Source organism: Oncorhynchus keta, chromosome 1 (assembly GCF_023373465.1).
Source record: "Oncorhynchus keta strain PuntledgeMale-10-30-2019 chromosome 1, Oket_V2, whole genome shotgun sequence".
Classification (NCBI taxonomy): Eukaryota; Metazoa; Chordata; class Actinopteri; order Salmoniformes; family Salmonidae; genus Oncorhynchus; species Oncorhynchus keta.
In genome coordinates, this window is record NC_068421.1 from 67,743,662 (window position 1) to 67,765,026 (window position 21,365).

Genomic DNA, 21,365 nt, shown 5'->3' on the forward strand with positions numbered 1-21,365 from the left:
GGCCCTACCCAGTAGTACATTCATTCCCATACTGTTTATAGAGTGGGTTTGGAGGTTTTGGTTTGTTTTGTCAGATGTTCCTGGCATGGTGCAGAATCTGCAGATGTATTCCCACAGCACTGCGAGGCCAGGGTGTTGTTCCACCTGAGGTGACCACTCTGTATCTCGATACTAGCGCTACACCAGCCATCTACAGCAGACCCAGTGTGGTTGTGAGGAGCATTGTTAGCCTGTCCCTGATGCCAACAATCAGAAGGCTGAAGCCAAGCTGCTACTAGAGAACAGACTCCTTGTGTAGGTGCCAGATGCACAAATGGTTCTTGGGGAGTTACTATGCTACGTAAAACAAAACTGAATAACAGTGTTACTGTTAGTCTGCCAGGGAACGATCACTGTTTAACCTCTTGGATTCAAACCTAACTTACAATGGAAATATATACTCTAACGCTACATAATTCACAATGGGCTTGTGAAAATATTTTAACTTAGTAGGCATTAATATCAATGATTAGCCAATTTACTTTACATTTGGGGATGTAATGATTTTTTTCTGAGCATTACATAAGTGCCTTCATTGTGTTCAAACGTGGCTTTCAAATGTTCTCCTGTTACGCATATGCCTCTATGCTATTTTATGGCCTGTCGCTGTGGATAAGAGTATCAACTAAATCAGAGAATGCAAATATTCCCCGGCAGGTTTTTCAGATTCAGGGAGGAGGCAATTTGATTTGCATCTTAGTTCCTATTTCCAGGTGTCCCACTTATAATTCATTGGACTTTCTCTCACCTCCAATATTCATAAAACAACACATCAAGATGGTCACATTTAACATTATACTGCTAACAACTGCTTATCAGACAAAGGTTCTCCAATTATATTTAATATGATAACTCCTCTGCTGTTGATTAAGAAGTAAATTGGGGTAGGCATTATTTGTGGTCGGCTTCTCAAAAGAACACATCTCTGTTAAGAATTTCTGAGTAATTTATAATAATATATAATAATTAGGTTTATATTATTGCTGCTCTTTCCCTTTTCTGAACACAGAACAATCATTCAGGGAAAATAGGTCATTCACAGCAGACCCAAATATGCAATGCACAAACAAATCCACCCTTTGGTTGGAGTAGCACAGAGCTCCAAGAGGAAAATGTCTGGGGCTCCAAAGCACTTCACTTTTCACAGAGATTTGAGGGAGAGGGGCACAGGGCAAGCAAACGTTTGAGAGGACTAACAGCACAATGACAACAATGTGTGTTTATACAAAGAGAAAACAAAATCCTGTGTGGCTACCCCTTCGGGGAGTTATCCAGTCCTACTCTCCTTAGTCACTGATCACCCAAACAAAACATTTGAAGATTATCCGTTTTTTTGGAGCAAGTGACGGAAAAAGGGAGAAGTCTGGCATGAAATATAACCTCTTGTCTCAGGGGTGACTGTAATTCTGGACCCAAGATTGCAACAGAACAATCAATGACGGGTGAAGTGGGTTTCTATGCACCATTCCCATGGCAACCAGTCACATGGCTTCTGGGAAATGGCAGCATGGTCTCTTATTTCATTATGGTGAGACAGACGGCCCCTCCTCCACAGCTCCTCTCTACACTCTCCTTAGCTCTCATTCAATTCTCATATTGATTCACCAACACAAAAAGAGCCACACACGTAAAATGCTCCTTTAATGCAGGAGATCAATTGTAAAGCTCCGTTACTTGAATTCTCTGAAATATACATAAAGATTCTAGACACCTTCCATTCATTATTTACATGAGATAACCCAGGGACATAGTGGTGAGTGAGACCACTATTGATCATACTAGTACATTGTTAATGTAAAAGACCTGAAGAGTGGATTCAAAACAACATGCCTGGTTCATTAACACCTGTGGCCAGTCCAACAAAATAAACACTGAATTAATTAATCATTAACGTAATGTGCTCTACTGAAAACCACTGTCTCGGGGGGCCAGAGCTGGAGACCACTGGGGTGGGAGAGGAAATTGTATAATTGCCTCTGACCTAATAACACATGATATGATTGTTGGTGGAGATGATGGGTGTGTATGTGATGAATGGAAAAGATTATCTCCTCTATAAAGACTATGGTTTTCAGATGTCAAAGCACCCTCATCCCCCAACAACCACCCCCTCCCTTCTGTGAAGCAATCCCCATTTCTCTGTATGGCATAACAACTGGTACTATGACAAAATATTGGAGTCCACAGCTGTGTTCTACTTACTGTTCATTATACAACGCGTGGGTCTGATCCTGAATGCTGATTGGTTAAACTACATTCCAGCCAGTGTCTATTCTTCAAGTTACCACCGGCTAAATCTATGACGTTAAAATAGCTTTTTTCATCTGTTCCATCTGACTATGCAATTCACTGTCTCATCAGCCCAGCGAGGCTACTTATAAACTTGATCTCCACTATAAAAAGCATCTATACATTATCTCACATTTCTTTTAGACTGACATTTAGTTTACAACAGTGGAGATTTGTGTTAACCTTGCTGTCTCTCCGAAATTTGCAACATTGTTTCAATATTCAAATTCGATCTCCAGCTGTCCCATAGTAATGAAGGACGTAAATCGGGACGAGACAGACAGGCAGGCAGCGTTTCTTAGCCAGTCGAAATCATGAATCAACTGACATCATTTTTATTGATATAAACAAAGAAATGTCAATTGAAAAAAGGTTAAACCAAACGAAGTGCAGCTAGTTTTCAGTCTTTCAAGCTTCAGTTTGAAGGGATTGTGTTAGCTGTGTTGTTGGTCAGCTCCTCTGAACAACAGTGCCCAGTGAGCACATTTTCTATGCCAGGTAAAATCACGCCTCATTACCTCATTGTTATGGATGCATCCAAATACACGTCACGAGAAAATAACTTCAACAAATGCACCTACTTTGCTGTTATTTTGGCTGCACTTTTGACATGACTGTAAGTTAGCTGTAGTTGGCTAGCTAGCGAGCAAGAGATAAGAACGTTGCCAGCCAGTATGGCAATGGAATATTTAGAAGGACCGACTGGGTCGCGTCTCTGGCAACCAAACCGATAGAACGAATGACCAGCCGGCTTGGGTAGCAACGCTAGATTTGTTTCGGAATATATCTTGTGGAAGGATGAAATTGTATTAATAAATTCATCAAAATGTTTTGGAAAGAAAATATGTCGATCATTATCTCAATATGTTGGTAACCCGTTGTATCATGTTCATGTTGCTGTCCGAATCATCTCTTGTAATTTATCTCAACTTGCATGTTATTGCCCCTTGCTTCCAGCCTAGCATTTAGTTTGGTACAGAGGGGGGGTGTAATTTAAGCCTCGCTGTCTGCCTGTCCGACCTCGGAAACAATGTTTCACTTTTGAATGTCGATCTAGAGAGTGAACGGTGACCAGATGAAACGAGACAACTTTTTCTGAACTAGGAAAAATCACCCAATAACGTCTATATCATGGAAAAATCAAAATAAATGCCAATGGAAAAAAACTCAAATGAAAATACAGCTAATGTACTGTCTATCCAGGTTCAATGTTTGAAGTGACCGAGGTAGCTGAAGTTGGATAGCTAGCTAGCAAGTGACAAGCCTGTATAGCAACCATTTTGTTTAGAATGGACGAGCAGTCATTTTGCATAGAAACTATGCAAAGAGAATTAAAGACTTGTGTCTGTAGAAACATGACCAAAAGAACAAACAACCCGATTTTAGTCCAGATCAGTGGCGTGTATTCATGAATGCCGAGGGAAGCCAGGCATCTCAAAAAATTGACCAAGAAAAAAACATACATATGTTATCCTTCATCTCTCTGTGTTTTCATAATATTCCTTAAATTCGCAAGAGGCTGAATGTATTTCACTGGAGAAAGCATCCGAGCAAGCAAAATAGCTTTGTATGTGTAGGCCATCTATCTTTGTATGTGTAGGCCATCTATCTTTGTATGTGTAGGCCTCCCTTGATAATGAAAAAAATATATAATAATAGCCTATCAGTATTAAGCTAAACTGAGTGAGCTCAACTGTGAATGGTCCTGGTGCACCAAAAAAAAGTGTCAAGGGAAGTCAGTTTGGATTTGGCTTCACTCCTATCACAGAGAAATATGTCATGATAGAAACATCTTGAATTGTTGCATCTAGTTGTGTTGGTGTTCTCCGGAGGTTAGCTAGTTAGCTAAAACGGGCTCTTTCCTAAATTAGCCATGGATGCAGATAGGGAATTGGACTTGTGGTTTCACTTAATTCTCCGTACTGGCCAATGATTATAACGGCAATTCTGATCCAACCATAAAATACATTGTGCCGCTGGGCTGAGAGGAAGGAAAATCGATATGTTGCTTGATTTAGAGGGATAATGTTAACGAGCTAACATTGCCCATGAAAGGAAGTTAGGATAGGGAGCAAGTATTTTAGCCAGGTGGACTAGGACAACACAAAATAAAAGCATGCACTGTATGACGAGTCATAGACCTTTTTGTCAACATGACGATGGCATTGGCGATTCTCCACGAGTAGGGTGAGTCAACATGTTTTTTCTAGGCTACTTACACTAACTCACACACACAAATCAGAACGATGGACAGCCACATCATATTTAGCTTACTTTGATTGGACTAAATTGTTTTTGGTATTTTTTAGTTGTCATTATATTAGACTAAGCATAGGTGATTCGATATTGAAATGGTGCTGAATATTGGAGGCAGCTCCTGTTTTCTTAGCGAATTGGAGTAACTCTTTGTGGTTCTAAATCAATAGTTGTTAAGTAGTCCAAAAATGTTCGAAACATGAACATTCTTTTATTTTTTTACCCCTTTTTCTCCCCAATTTCATGGTATCCGATTGGTAGTTACAGTGTTGTCCCATCGCTGCAACTCCCATACAGACTCGGAAGAGGGGAAGGTTGAGAGCCGTGCGTCCTCCGAAACACAACACAGCCAAGCTGCTTCTTGACACAAAGCCAACTTAACCTGGAAGCCAGCCGCACCAATGTGTCGGAGGAAACACCGTACACCTGGTGACCGTGTCAGTGCCCGGCCCGCCACAGGAGTCACTAGTGCGTGATGGGACAAGAACATCCCTGCCGGCCAAACCCTCCCCTAACACAGACGACGCGAGGTCAATTGTGCACCACCCCATGGGTCTCCTGGTCACGGCTGGCTGTGACAGAGCCTGGACTCTAACCAGGATCTCTAGTGGCACAGCTAGCACTGTGATGCAGTGCCTTAGACCAATGCGCCACTTGGGAGGCCAACATGAACATTCTTGACCATGCTGTAGGTCATGTAAGTGTTTGTCACTTGCAATATGCTTTGGGGTGGCAGGTAGCTTTGGGCCAGTAACCGAAAGGTTGCTGTATAGAATTCTAGAGCTGACAAGGTAAAAATCTGTCATCCTGCCCCTGAACAAGGCAGTTAACCCACTGTTCCCCGGTAAGCAGTCATTGTAAATAATAATTTGTTCTTAACTGACTTGCCTAGTTAAATACAGGTGACTTATTTGTTTCATTGTGTGCTTCACTGGACAGAGGTTGCTCTCCGGTTTCTGTGATGAAACAAAGGTGTGGTTGAATTCATTCTGCCTCTGTGTCTTCTTATTGTCTCGGCCTTAGGCATATATCATGGTTGCGAGGCATGAACTAACAGATTATAGAGCAAACAAAGTCATTATCAGAACACATATGTTGTAATATGTTTGTTTTTTCTATCTTGGCTACCCCAATGATTTTACTCATGCACTGCTACTGATCCAGACTATATCTTCTGGTGGAAGAATGAAATCGGATGAATTTACTTATCAATATAACGTTTAAATTAAAATGAAATAAAAGCAATAAGGCACACAAGGCAGTGCTTTATTGTGAATACAGTCACAGGTAAATGGGTTGACTAGCCCTCAGCTATTGCGTCAGGCTGAACAACGTCATGTACCTTACTTTAGTTTCCACACACACACACACACACACACACACACACACACACACACACACACACACACACACACACACACACACACACACACACACACACACACACACACACACACACACACACACACATACACACACACACACATCTTTGATAATAGAGCAGGCTTGACTGTGTTGCCATGCCGACAGGGTAGAACAAAGACTGGAGACATAATGCCAGCATTCATGCGAGATGTAACAACTATCGCTGTAGCCACCAGAAATAGAAAAGCAATTCAACCTTTCAATTAGTCTCTTTGCTTCTTAATCTATATTATTTATTTGCTTTGCATAGCCTAGATTGATTTCTCTAATATGTGTATTCTGTATTCGACTGTGACTTGAATGAGATGTCTTCTAATTAGTGAGAAAACCATTAATATGGTGGAGCTGTGAAACACCAAGAGCACGCAAAGAGGAATCGCCAAAGGCCTCGTCTTCCCCCATGCTGTTTTGAACTGGCAAATCCTAACAGGTTTTCCTTTCTTGCCTGATTAGTATTTAGGTCACTCCATTTAGAAGGCGGGGAAAGTGGAAGGGAGCATCGCCCTGCCACCCTCGCTGACGATTCGTTTTTCAGATGCCATTCACATCTCCCTGTGGGATAAGCCTTGTGTCCTCTGTTCTGTTCTGACTGCAGCAGCATCTCATCATCTATCACACGATACCACAGTTAAAGACCAACCCCCATTCAACAGCAACTAACCACTACTTATATATCAAACAATGACGACATGTTCATTACTATCTGAGCATGGCAAGCATGACCATAAAAACATACAGTGGGACCCTTTTAATGCCATACGCTGCAATGAGCACATGGCCTCCAGGGTACATTCTTATGCTCTGTGTAGGAGTCTTCACCGATACATCCTCTGCATGAGAGAGTTTCCGTGTCAAAAGTCCTAGCTATTTTTATTTCTTAGTCTCAGCTAGTTTTTTCAGTCCGGGGGGGATTTGCTGTTGTGATTTTTTATTTTACGCTAAGGCTGTCAGCTGGAAGCGCAGTGCCAATGCTAAACAGTTTGAAGTACAGTGAAGTGGCATGTTTATATAGATGCGGTTGCATGTTGTGTGTGTTTGTCATGGGTTAACAATGCAGCATATTATGTTTGGGTTTCATCCTCATCCATATCCAATCATATTATTTAATGTCCTGTAAATAATATAGTGTCATGAGATTTACTTCAAGCTGATGTGTAACAGTGGTACCAGTTATGCATTGGGCATACCCTCACCAGCTCTAACACAATGGGCCAAACCACACCATAGCAGAGCATGTTGAGTCAGCCACATGCAACCAAGGGAGGGAAGAGGAAGGGAGGGGCCTCTGTGGGTGTCAGAGTATGCCACACCTCCCCATTGGCATCACTGCCACAGTTTCCCTCCCGCTAGACGCTCCTTTACCTGAAAACAGACCCCGGGCCACATATGGTGTAGACAAAGCACTGCCAAGAAGAAAGTTAAACAACCCACATTGCAGCTCTCTGTACTCCCACTCTCTTACACCCCCCCACCCCCCCCACCCCCTGTCTCACACAGACACTCTCTACCTCCTCTGCCTCTCTTGCCCTCTTTCACTCCCTTTTCAGTCATGAGATTCCCCTTAGATGGTGGAGCCACTTGGTTGGTAGGTCGGCTTGCATTAATAAGCAATTGACTTTCCCTAGGCATGATTGTGGCTGGCCTATCTCTAGATTCCAGGCATTTTGGACAGAGGGCTGAGGGCAGGCATGTAAAAAGCAGCCTTATGGGTGTCTGAGAGGGGCCTGGCACTCCCTGCTCTAAGACTCCAAGTCTGAGTCCCTGGCCACGTGGCTCTCCCTTCACACTGCTGCTCCACTCCAACAATCTGACCTACATTCTCTGTAATACAGTACCTCTCACTCCCTCCAAACTGAGCTCTGTAATACAGTACCTCTCGTTCCCTCCAAACTGAGCTCTGTAATACAGTACCTCTCGTTCCCTCCAAACTGAGCTCTGTAATACAGTATCTCTCCCTCCAAACTGAGCTCTGTAATACAGTACCTCTCACTCCCTCCAAACTGAGCTCTGTAATACAGTACCTCTCCCTCCAAACTGAGCTCTGTAATACAGTACCTCTCCCTCCAAACTGAGCTCTGTAATACAGTACCTCTCCCTCCAAACTGAGCTCTGTAATACAGTACCTCTCCCTCCAAACTGTGCTCTGTAATACAGTACCTCTCCCTCTAAACTGAGCTCTGTAATACAGTACCTCTCGCTCCCTCCAAACTGAGCTCTGTAATGCAGTACCTCTCCCTCCAAACTGAGCTCTGTAATGCAGTACCTCTCCCTCCAAACTGAGCTCTGTAATACAGTACCTCTCCCTCCAAACTGATCTCTGTAATACAGTACCTCTCCCTCCAAACTGAGCTCTGTAATACAGTACCTTTCCCTCCAAACTGAGCTCTGTAATACAGTACCTCTCGCTCCAAACTGAGCTCTGTAATACAGTACCTCTCCCTCCAAACTGAGCTCTGTAATACAGTACCTCTCCCTCCAAACTGAGCTCTGTAATACAGTACCTCTCCCTCCAAACTGAGCTCTGTAATACAGTACCTCTCCCTCCAAACTGAGCTCTGTAATACAGTACCTCTCCCTCCAAACTGAGCTCTGTAATACAGTACCTCTCCCTCCAAACTGAGCTCTGTAATACAGTACCTCTCCCTCCCTCCAAACTGAGCTCTGTAATACAGTACCTTTCCCTCCAAACTGAGCTCTGTAATACAGTACCTCTCCCTCCAAACTGAGCTCTGTAATACAGTACCTTTCGCTCCAAACTGAGCTCTGTAATACAGTACCTCTCCCTCCAAAATGAGCTCTGTAATACAGTAGCTCTCGCTCCAAACTGAGCTCTGTAATACAGTACCTCTCTCTCCCTCCAAACTGAGCTCTGTAATACAGTACCTCTCTCTCCCTCCAAACTGAGCTCTGTAATACAGTACCTCTCCCTCCAAACTGAGCTCTGTAATACAGTACTCCAAACTACAGTACCCTCCAAACTGAGCTCTGTAATACAGTACCTCTCCCTCCAAACTGAGCTCTGTAATACAGTACCTCTCCCTCCAAACTGAGCTCTGTAATACAGTACCTCTCCCTCCAAACTGAGCTCTGTAATACAGTACCTCTCCCTCCAAACTGAGCTCTGTAATACAGTACCTCTCCCTCCAAACTGATCTCTGTAATACAGTACCTCTCGCTCCCTCCAAACTGATCTCTGTAATACAGTACCTCTCCCTCCAAACTGATCTCTGTAATACAGTACCTCTCCCTCCAAACTGAGCTCTGTAATACAGTACCTCTCCCTCCAAACTGAGCTCTGTAATACAGTACCTCTCCCTCCAAACTGAGCTCAGCACAACATAACTCAAATGGATCCCCCACAACTACCTCTCATTACTGGTCATGGCATTTGTTCGCTTACACACGGATTATGCTGGTTAGTGCTCTTAAAATGGTCTCCATAATGGCGAATGAATGGATATCTGTTGGGAGTTATCCATTACGGAGTCATTAAAACGTGTGATTCCACTATTCTTATCGTTGTGTTCATTCTTCCAGTGCCAATGTTTGGAGACTTTTATGTGAGTATGACCGCAAAAGAAGCCATTCTCATTTTGCGGTCCAGCTTTCGTGGCCTTGTTTTGATGAAAACAAAAAAACACCTTGAAATCAATGTTCATGGTGTGGTTTTTGAAAATAGAAGGACAAAATCAAGGGAACATTATCCCAAAGAAAAGAAGAGAAAGAGCACTTGAAGAAAACATCAGGCCACTGCTGGAGTTTTTATGTAAAACATCAGGCCACGGCTGGAGTTTTTATGTAAAACATCAGGCCACTGCTGGAGTTTTTATGAAAAACATCAGGCCACGGCTGGAGTTTTTATGTAAAACATCAGGCCACTGCTGGAGTTTTTATGAGAAACATCAGGCCACTGCTGGAGTTTTTATGGGAAACATCAGGTCACTGCTGGAGTTCTTATGTAAAACATCAGGCCACGGCTGGAGTTTTTATGTAAAACATCAGGCCACGGCTGGAGTTTTTATGGGAAACATAAGGCCACTGTTGGAGTTTTTATGGGAAACATCAGGCCACTGCTGGAGTTTTTATGGGAAACATCAGGCCACGGCTGGAGTTTTTATGGAAAACATCAGGCAACTGCTGGAGTTTTTATGGAAAACATCAGGCAACTGCTGGAGTTTTTATGGAAAACATCAGGCAACTGCTGGAGTTTTTATGGAAAACATCAGGCAACTGCTGGAGTTTTTATGGGAAACATCAGGCCACTGCTGGAGTTTTTATGGAAAACATCAGGCAACTGCTGGAGTTTTCATGGAAACAGAGACACCAAATTAAGGCAGCTGAAGCATAAACTGTTCAGAAGGTAGGACAGTAGGTTGTGCTGGAAGAGACAACACTGTAAATAAAGAGAACATATATCAACATACACCGTGAAATGTGCCATGTCAATTGAAGATATAACTGTTATTATGGCAGTGGAAAGAATGCTTCTAATGTAGCTATGTATCATGTGATACAATAAAGCAAATTGTATCTAAAAGCCTGACTTTGCCTTACTTATAAATGTATTAAACTTCAAATTGTATTTTGTTGTGTGCTACTTACATGATTTTTCAAGTTGCTGGTGAAACAGTCACTGGAAGAACAGGTAACCCTCCTGACCTGTATGAATCCATACATCCCCCTAGTGGACAACAATAAAATAACTATACAAAACGTTTTCGTTCCTTTCTTATCAGGTGTCTAACTGCTCCTCCTACTGATGAAAACAGGGCATTGAAGTGTGGTTCTTCATTTCCTGTAGCTCTTACATGATTTACAGCAGTGGAGGCTGCTGAGGGGTGGACACCTCATAATAATGGCTTTGAATGGAGTCAATGGAGTGGTATCAACCACATGGGAACCACATGATTAATGTGTTTGATACCATTCCATCGACTCCATTCCATCCATTATTATGAGCTATCCTCCTCTCAGCAGCCTCCACTGAATTACAAATGTTTAAAACAATAGGCCACCACTATATACACTATATATACAAATGAACGTGGACAACCCTTCATGAGTGGATTTGGCTATTTCCGCCACACCCGTTGCTGACCGTGTATAAAATCAAACACAAGGCCATGCAATCTCCATAGACAAACATTGGCAGTAGAATGGCCTTACTGAAGAGGTCAGGGACTTTCAACGTAGCACTGTCATAGGATAACACCTTTCCAACAAGTCAGGTATTCAAATTTCTGCCCTGCTAGAGCTGCCCCGGTCAACTGTAAGTGCTGTTATTTTGACGTGGAAATATCGAGGAGCATCAACGGCTTAGCCACTAAGTCCTTCTGTAGCTCAGTTGGTAGAGCATGGCGCTTGTAACGCCAGGGTAGTGGGTTCGATTCCCGGGACCACCCATACGTAGAATGTATGCACACATGACTGTAAGTCGCTTTGGATAAAAGCGTCTGCTAAATGGCATATATTTATTTTATTATTAAGTGGTAGGCCACACAAGCTCACAGAACAAAGCTCACAGAATGGGACCACCCAGTACTGAAGTGCTTAAAAATCGTCTGTCCTCAGTTGCAACACTCATTACTACCAACTTCCAAACTGCCTCTGAAGCAATGTCAGCACATGAACCATTCGTTGGGAGCCTCATTAAATGGGTTTCTATGGCTGAGCAGCAGCACACAAGCCTAAGATCACCATGTGCAATGCCATGCGTTGGCTGGAGTGGTGTAAAGCTCACCGCCATTGGACTCTGGAGCTGTGGAAACGCATTCTCTGGTGTGATGAATCACGCTCCACCATCTGGCAGTCCGACGGACCAATCTGGGTTTGGCAGATGCCAGGAGAACACTACCTGCCCCAATGCATGGTGCCAACTGTAAAGTTTGGTGGATGACGAATAATGGTCTGGGTCTGTTTTTCATGGCTCAGGTTAGGCCCCTTAGTTCCAGTAGAAGGGAAATCTTAACACTACAGCATACAATGACATTCTATACAATTATGTGCTTCCAACTTTGTAATAACAGTTTAGGAAAGGCCCTTTCTTGTGTCAGCATGACAATGCCCCTGTGCACAACGCGAGGTCCATACAGAAACTGTTTGTCGAGATCAGTGTGGAAGAACTTGACTGACTTGCACAGAGCCCTGACCTGAACCTCATCGAACACCTTTGGGATGAATTGGAACACCGACTGCGAGACAGGCCTAATTTCCCAACATCAGTGCCTGACCTTACTAATGCTCTTGTGGCTGAATGGAAGCAAGACCCTGCAGCAATGTTCCAACATCTAGTGGAAAGCCTTTCCAGAAGAGTGGAGGGTGTTATAGCAGAAAAGGGGGGACCATACTAATGCCCATGATTTTGGAATTAGATGTTGTCAGGTGTCCACATATGTTTGGTCATGTAGTGTATTTATCGGTATGATCAGTGAATGATTCATGTCAATAAAACAGTCCCAAAGAAACATAATTACACTCCGTTTTAACATGCAAACTGCATCGCTCATGCCTGAATGTAATCATTGAGTTGAAATGGGAGGTAACAGACAGTAAAAAATACAGTAAAAGATGATGCTGTACCAACAATGACAGACAATGGTCAAAGTCCACTGACAAATGCCCACTGGCAAATTTGGCTTGGAATAAAATGTGTTACCATGGCTCTTACTAGCGACCTTCCTGCATTAACGTAAGAACTTCCTCTATTTCTTCCCTCTTGGAAAAAACACTGGAGGCCCTGCCAGAGTACAACGCCATGAAACAAGACAGTTACGCAAGACGACATCAAGGGAGAGTGGGGTGAGCTTATGTCTTTCTTTCTCTATTTAGCCTTTCAGCTTTTGAAGAAATGACTACCCATAGACTTTATCTGTGATTGTGGCTCCTGTTCATTAACTTTTGTTCAGTCTAGCTGTCCTATGTTATTACTCTAGATCAGTGCTTAACAAGAGGGTACTAATAGATTCACAATGAGGACAAACATGATGAGGAATGTAGAAGTTACACTGTAACTTCCATTGTGTAATCACAATTTCATTTAGGACTTTTTATATATTTTATTTCACCTATATTTTAGCAGGGAGTCCCATTGATATTTTGATCTATTTTACAATAGATCATCAATAAGACTGATTTTAGGTGAGTAGACAAAAAACAAGTCGTTTTGAGACTCCAATCACATATACCTGACATACAGCCACTTATGAATCTGGGTTCATGATGATGTTCAGTTCCAGAACAGTGTCCTTCCTGGAGCACAATTGCACTGTCTCCTGTAACTCACAATTGCATTGGTGTACTTCTAACACTAGGTGGCAGTAGAGGAATGAGTGTAGGCATCCTCACATCATACATGGCACTGTGTTTATGCACCTCACAGTATACCCCGTTCAGTGAGTACAGTAGGAAGTTAGAATGTTTGGGATTGCTTAAATACGCTTGTAATTAGATATATTTTCTAACCTCTCTGTTTTATAATGTATGACTAAATCTACATTTCTGCAGTGAAAAAGTGTTTATTAATATTAAACAGATTCCTGACATAAGATCCAAACTAGAAGTCCAAAATATAAACTTGAAGAGACAATATTCAGACGACATTCGTTCTGCCAGATATCCACTCTAAAGACACAGACTCTCTCTCTCTTTCTCACACACACACCAAATAATTTGAAGCATGAGCAAGGGGTAGTCCATTGTGCCTGTCACTCGTATGGCTCTGTAAGGTATGTCAAATATTTTGAGCACACAGGCTTACAACAGGGGTTAGCAGGGCTATGTCACTAATAGCCTACTCCAGAAACTGGCTTCACCAATAGGACATCTGCAGAAAAGTTAAAACAACTGCTGACAGTCTCTCCTGTCCTCAACTTGGTAAGGGATTATCAATAAAAGAAATTTGCGGCAAAATCTGGACGCCTAAAGGTAGGACCTGACAAAGTCTCAGCACCAAAACAAAACACTGTTTCAACTGCCGTCTCCAACTGCTTTGGGGGACTAGATAGATAGATGAAAATTCTCTTAAACTGTTAATTGAATCACTGATAGATATGTAACTGATTTTCCTTCCATCAGCCCAGATTTGTATGATGTATTCTTGTTGTTGCTGCTTTTCCATGAATTGACAATGCCATATTTCATTGTCATTATGTGAGTTTAAATGATTGCTTGAAAGGAGGCAGAGAGAGAGCAAGTATTAATGCCGTTATGTGCATCCATGCAAAATGTTAACAGCCTGGAGATATGAAAGAGCAACTATTTTCCACTTTTTGCCCTCACATTTAGGATTCCTCTTCATCGTTAATTTTACTTAAAGAATACTTTGAAGGTCCCTCCTCTCCTCTGGTCTGCCATTGTCAGACGCTGACTCGACCTCCTGACCCAGAGTGAAGTCACTCGCTGACCTTTAGAATGACAGCGATCCGCCAGGTGCAGCTGTGGCTCTATTTTCAGTCCTCTTATGGTGCTTTCAAGACAACTGGGAACTCGGGAAAAAACTAGATCTAATCATGACGTCAGTGATCTTCAGGTCAGAGAATTCTAGAAAGATGATTGAGTTTCCGACTTAGAATTCCAAGTTGGATGACCATTCAAAACAATTTTCCCAGTCGGCGCTCTTTTTTTCTGGGTTCACAGTTGTCTTGAATGCACTGAAGTCGGATATTTCTGAGTTCCCAGTTGTTTTAAACATGGTATTACTGCACAGTCTGCCCAGATATCCAGAGTGGCACAGCCCATTAGTTCTTAGTACGCGGGGGAGACGCCAGCACTCTCACCACAGACATCATTAACACTCCAATCTGTCACTCCAGCCGGGGAAATGAATGCTTCAGGCAAATACAGCCTATAGAGGAGGTAATGCCTCCTGCCTGCCTGCCTGCCTCTTACTCTAAACTGATTCTGAATGGATTTGTTCGTCTGGGGTTGGTACTGTAGCTCAATTATATTCAGTCATGTGAAGAGTAAATTATATAAAAATGTAATAAAAGCCTGCTGGTGAATAGATGCAGTAATGGTCAAACTACAACCTCTTTTTTTCAAAGCCAAGTTATACTTCTCTTAAGGGTTCTTGATAAAAATCCAAAGATGTTATCACTTTTAATGAATAATGATAAATAATACATGCAAGGAAAAACATGTGTATGCCTGGACGAGAGCAGTCCAAGGAGCGCACCTACACAGCCGTGCTGCTTCATATGTCCCCGATATGCAATACAGCTGTCTGTACTGTCTTCACTGTTACTATTAGGTACAGTTAACTTACCAAATAACTTAAAAAGGTATGTTATTTAACGTATAACACAAAGGAAAGAAGATTGTCTCAAGGCATTTCTGAGTAAACAGTCATGTGCCTGTGCCTGTGCCTGTGCCTGTGCCTGTGCCTGTGCCTGTGCCTGTGCCTGTGCCAACTGCACAGCCAGCAGACAGAAATAGCACTCCAGAAACAGTCAATGACATCAATTCAAATCCAATTTTATTTGTCACATGCACCAAATACAACAGGTGTAGACTTCACCGTGAAATGCTTACTTAAGAGCCCTTTCCCAACAACGCAGAGTTAAAAAGTAAGAACAATGTGCTAAATAACAAAAGGAAATAGTAACACAAAATAACAATAACGAGGCGATATACAAGGAGTACTGGTACCGAGTCATTGTACAGGGGTACGAGGTAGTTGAGGTAATATGTACATGTAGGTAGGATAGACAATAAACAGAGTAGCGTATGTGAAAAGCGGGAAAGATTGGGAAAGTGTGTCTGTGTGAGTGTGTGTATGTAGTGTGTGTGTATGTGTCATTGTAGTATGTGTGAGTGTATGGGTAGAGTCCAGTGAGTTTGCATAGAGTCAGTGCAAAAGAGTCAGTGCAAAAAAAAGGGTGTCAATGCAAAGAGTCTGGGTAGCCATCTTATTAACTGTACAGCAGTTTTATGGCTTGTGGGTAGAAGCTGTTCAGGAGCCTTTTGATCCCAGACTTGGCCCTCCGGTACCGCTTGGAGCAGAGTGCAGGAGCAGAGAAAACAGTCTGACTTGGGTGGCTGGAGTCTAACATTTTTGGGGGACTTCCTCTGACACAGCCTGGTATAGAAGTCCTGGATGGCAGGGAGCTCGGCCCAGTACGCACTACCCTCTTTAGCGCCTTACGGTCGGATGCCAAGCAGTTGCCATACCAAGCGGTGATGCAGCCAGTCAAGATGCTCTCAATGGTGCAGCTGTATAACTTTTTGAGGATCTGAGGCCCCATGCCAAATATTTTCTGCCTCTTGAGGGAGGACCATAATGGGTTTTCTCTGATGGGCATAATGTGGGGGGGGTGATGAACATGTCCACTATGATAGACACACAGTTTTAGCATATGACAACACCTGTCTGTGCAGTGTGCATTCTGTGTGCCACCTGATGCTCAATGTCTTCTCGGAAAGCCCTGGGTTTTATATATCAAAGCGACAAGTGCTGGTGGGTTATTTGTTGTTCTTGTGTTACACAGAGGGGTGTCTTGGTCTCCTGACAGACCTTTTGGCAAAATAATAAGTGCATTCTCCACAGTATACACCCTGCACTGTTAAGAGTCAGCTGCCGCCCGCCATGCTGTGGTTTGGCTCTGCTATGAGGGGAATTCCTGTCCAACATGCAGACCATTTGAGTATTTGCCCACAGAGTAGTGCCGCCATGGCCCAATGGTATTACAGAAAGGCACATGTTGCCAGTGACCTTTTTAAAAGAGGTGAACATCTATTTAAAATAACATCAATCACCAATGAAACCCGATAATATCACGCTATCTGATATAGCTTTTGTGAAAGGCTATACATAGTATTGTTAGATACAATCATTCATTTATGCATTCGTTCACACACTCATTCCACAAACCATTCATTCATGCATTCATTCATGCATTCATTCTGCATTTTTGGAATCTACGGAAGATACTGTGGCATCTTTCCGTAATTGTGATTGCCACTATTTGAGGGATTGGGGTAGTGATTTGAGTGGAAATTTTCTTGGGTAATACAGGGGAAATACTGAACTATATCAAATAGATCTTGTGACAAAAGACAGAGTGGAGTAGATTACTGCTGTGGAGCTCAGAGAGGTTATTAATTGGTGGATGGTGCTTTTAATGATAGAGATTCTGAGAGTGGCTGAGTGGGAGGAGACGTATCTAGGAACAAACCGAAAAAGCAGTTACTTCAAAATAAAAAACTATATACATGGTCATAAAAGAAGAGATGGTGATGAGAAGGTGATGGGATGGTTTGTTTGTGTTCTACCTGTGTTTAGTATTTACTATAAGTGCTGTATGACTAATGGGAAATAGAGGATGGTATAATTGGCTAATTCCTGAGAGAGACTCAGACAAATTACTGTGAATCGGTCATTACGAACTTCTGACAAGCCAAACAAAAGAGCTGCAGTTCAGAACTAAATCAACCAAACTTTTCCAAGAGACGTATTATTCATGTTGCTAATTTGCTTTAGGGCTCTATAAAAAATCTAAATCGTTCATTCAACCTTTGCCTCCATAGAAAACCAGTTGACAAGGACAGTTGAGACAGAGGCAATTGTGCTTCAGAATGTAGTGGAAATAGTGAGGGATATGAGGCTTTCAGGATGCATATTATTGTCCCAGTCGTGATATAAGGTAATTGTCGGAGTGTCATTACCTTGTTGCTGCAGCGGGGCCTCTGTAAATGGGCCTGAAATTAGTGTTATTAGCAGCCTGCGGAGTGAATTCCTGCCTTGAGGCAGTGCCTGAGGAACACCACAACATTCACCAATGGACGGCTGCTGCCGTGCGCCACCTCTCTCCACTCACAACAATATTGACAAATACTCAGACTGCATTCACAAGAGTGGTGTGTAAATCTTGTTGCCAGTCGCTGTCAAATAATATCCTGGCAGACACTGCATGGGAAGTCCCAGTGGTAGTGTAGCAAGCGGCCATGTTGGATAACTCAACTGACCCCTGACTCCCTCTTCCCTCTTCAAATCAAATCAAATCCAATTTTATTTGTCACATACACATGGATAGCAGATGTTAATGCGAGTGTAGCGAAATGCTTGTGCTTCTAGTTCCGACAATGCAGTAATAACCAACGAGTAATCTAAACTAACAATTCCACAACTACTGCCTTATACACACAAGTGTAAAGGGATAAAGAATATGTACATAAAGATATATGAATGAGTGATGGTACAGCATAGGCAAGATGCAGTAGATGGTATCGATTACAGTATATACATATGAGATGAGTAATGTAGGGTATGTAAACATTAAGTGGCATAGTTTAAAGTGGTTAGTGATACATGTATTACATAAAGATGGCAAGATGCAGTAGATGATAGATTACAGTATATACATATGAGATGAGTAATGTAGGGTATGTAAACATTATATTAAGTGTCATTGTTTAATGTGGCTAGTGATACATTTTTTAAAATCAATTTCCATTATTAAAGTGAGCTGGAGTTGAGTCAGTATGTTGGCAGCAGCCACTCAATGTTAGTGGTGGCTGTTTAACAGTCTGATGGCCTTGAGATAGAAGCTGTTTTTCAATCTCTCGGTCCCTGCTTTGATGCACCTGTACTGACCTCGCCTTCTGGATGATAGCGGGGTGAACAGGCAGTGGCTCGGGTGGTTGTTGTCCTTGATGATCTTTTTGGCCTTCCTGTGACATCGGGTGGTGTAGGTGTCCTGGAGGGCAGGTAGTTTGCCCCCGGTGATGCGTTGTGCAGACCTCACTACCCTCTGGAGAGCCTTGCGGTTGTGGGTGGAGCAGTTGCTGTACCAGGCGGTGATACAGCCCGACAGGATGCTCTCGATTGTGCATCTGTAGAAGTTTGTGAGTGCTTTTGGTGACAAACCGAATTTCTTCAGCCTCCTGAGGTTGAAGAGGCGCTGCTGCGCCTTCTTCACAACGGTGTCTGTGTGAGTGGACCAATTCAGTTTGTCCGTGATGTGTACGCCAAGGAACTTAAAACTTTCTACCCTCTCCACTACTATCCCGTCGATATGGATAGGGGGGTGCTCCCTCTGCTGTTTCTTGAAGTCCACAATCATCTTCTTTGTTTTGTTGACGTTGAGTGTGAGGTTACTTTCCTGACACCACACTCCGAGGGCCCTCACCTCCTCCCTGTAGGCCGCCTCGTCATTGTTGGTAATCAAGCCTACCACTGTAGTGTCGTCGGCAAATTTGATGATTGAGTTGGAGGCGTGCATGGCCACACAGTCGTGGGTGAACAGGGAGTACAGGAGAGGGCTCAGAACGCACCCTTGTGGGGCCCCAATGTTGAGGATCAGCGGGGTGGAGATGTTGTTACCTACCCTCACCACCTGGGGGCGTCCCGTCAGGAGGTCCAGCTTTGCACAGGGCAGGGTCGAGACCCAGGGTCAGTGGGCAGTGTGCAGTGTGGTTGCGATTGTGTCGTCTGTGGACCTATTGGGGCAGTAAGACAATTGGAGTGGGTCTAGGATGTCAGGTAGTGTGGAGGTGATATGGTCCTTGACTAGTCTCTCAAAGCACTTCATGATGACGGAAGTGAGTGCTACGGGGCAGTAGTCGTTTAGCTCAGTTACCTTAACTTTCTTGGGAACAGGAACAATGGTGTCCCTCTTGAAGCATGTGGGAACAGCAGACTGGGATAAGGATTGATTGAATATGTCCGTAAACACACCAGCCAGCTGGTCTGCGCATGCTCTGAGGACCCGGCTGGGAATGCCGTCTGGGCCTGCAGCCTTGCGAGGGTTAACACGTTTAAATGTTTTACTCACTTCGGCTGCAGTGAAGGAGAGTCCGCAGGTTTTGGTAGCGGGCCGTGTCAGTGGCACTGTATTGTCCTCAAAGCGAGCAAAGAAGTTATTTAGTCTGTCTGGGAGCAAGACATCCTGGTCCGTGACGGGGCTGGTTTTCTTTTTGTAATCCGTGATTGACTGTAGACCCTGCCACATAACTCTTGTGTCTGAGCAGTTGAATTGCAACTCTACTTTGTCTCTATACTGACGCTTAGCTTGTTTGAGGGAATAGCTACACTGTTTGTATTCGGTCATGTTTCCGGTCACCTTGCCCTGGTTAAAAGCAGTGGTTCGGCTTTCAGTTTCCGCGAATGCTGCCATCAATCCACGGTTTCTGGTTTGGGAATGTTTTAATAGCTGCTGTGGGTATGACATCACCGATGCACCTTCTAATGAACTCGCTCACCGAATCAGCGTATTCATCAATGTTGTTGTTGGACGCAATGCGGAACAAAGGTGAGGTTCAAGCTGTTTCTATACTCAGGGTAGAGTTAGGGCTACCCTCAGTCTGGCTACACTTCTACTGCATGGTTATAAAAGGCTGAAAGCTTGATGAAACAGAACAGACAGGGCTTTACCACGAAGAGCCCGAGTCACCTGAGTGCACTCACCCTCAGACAAATATTTACAATGACCTTGCTTACATTGACCACACTCATTCTTTCAGCAGGTGTGTCTTTCATGATGCATTTATTAATGGAGTTATCGTGCTGTTGAACTGTTCAAAGGTTTCTTTGTTCAATATTTACTCCAACAATTTGACTCCTGTTCCTATTATAGCCAGGTGTGTACAAATGGTCCCAAAAGACCAACCATGATCAATGGGAACCTACTTGTGTTTTAGTCTCATGATGTCACATGATTGTAAATTGGGAGTGATTGTGTACTTTATTCAACATTGAAACAAACAAGGATATGCACTAAAAAAATAAAATTAAGTTAACATTATAGAATATAATCTCTGTGAAGAATCACCAAGCCTTGAGCATGGATGGTCCAGGGTATATGGAGAAGTTGCATGTGTTTGTTGTCTTCTACTTTAACAGTGTCCTGTTTGACCCAAATATTTTAGAAAATTTGTTGAACATCTACTGTCTGTGTTATGACATCCTACAGTATGTGATTCCCCAAAAATGAAATAAAAATATATGAAGAGTTAATTTGAGCTTTATGTATTCTCCCATAAAAAGCAGAGTCCTCATCGTCTTAAATTAACAACATCCCTTCTAGATATAAACAGATGCTATGTGATGTGATCTTTATTCACTCTATGTGCCTCATTACAAAAATAGTAGTGTATAAACTTAATTCCAAAAACAACTACAGTTCTTACCATGATTTCTTACTATAATAAATGCAAGCAAGCATAAATATTGGCACCGGAGGGGATGGCTAATGTTTTAAGAGCTCCTAACCAATTGTGCCATTTTGTGTTTTTTCGCATAGTTTGTAACTTATTTTGTACATAATGTTATTGCTACTGCCTCTTATGATCGAAAAGAACTTCTGGATATCAGAACAGCGATTACTCACCTGGAACTGGAAGAAGATTTTTTATTTAATGAG

General features: G+C 42.8%; 1 protein-coding gene across 3 annotated transcripts in view; it reads left to right on the forward strand.

Annotated features, from left to right (window-relative positions):
* Nucleotides 1–2,745: 2,745 nt before the first annotated feature.
* The window catches only part of si:ch211-247n2.1 (calcium-activated potassium channel subunit beta-2), a 41,586-nt gene continuing 22,966 nt past the window's right edge, over nucleotides 2,746–21,365 (forward strand). Inside the window, exons 1-2 of one of the 3 annotated variants that reach the window (XM_035782922.2) lie at nucleotides 2,746–2,826; nucleotides 12,743–12,807. In XM_035782922.2, the coding sequence (XP_035638815.1) occupies nucleotides 12,764–12,807 (44 nt within the window). In that variant the 5' untranslated portion in view covers nucleotides 2,746–2,826; nucleotides 12,743–12,763. Of the gene's footprint in view, nucleotides 2,827–12,742; nucleotides 12,808–13,743; nucleotides 13,933–21,365 lie in introns of those variants that run through there. The other 2 variants (XM_035782940.2, XM_035782931.2) reach the window with 2 other exon arrangements.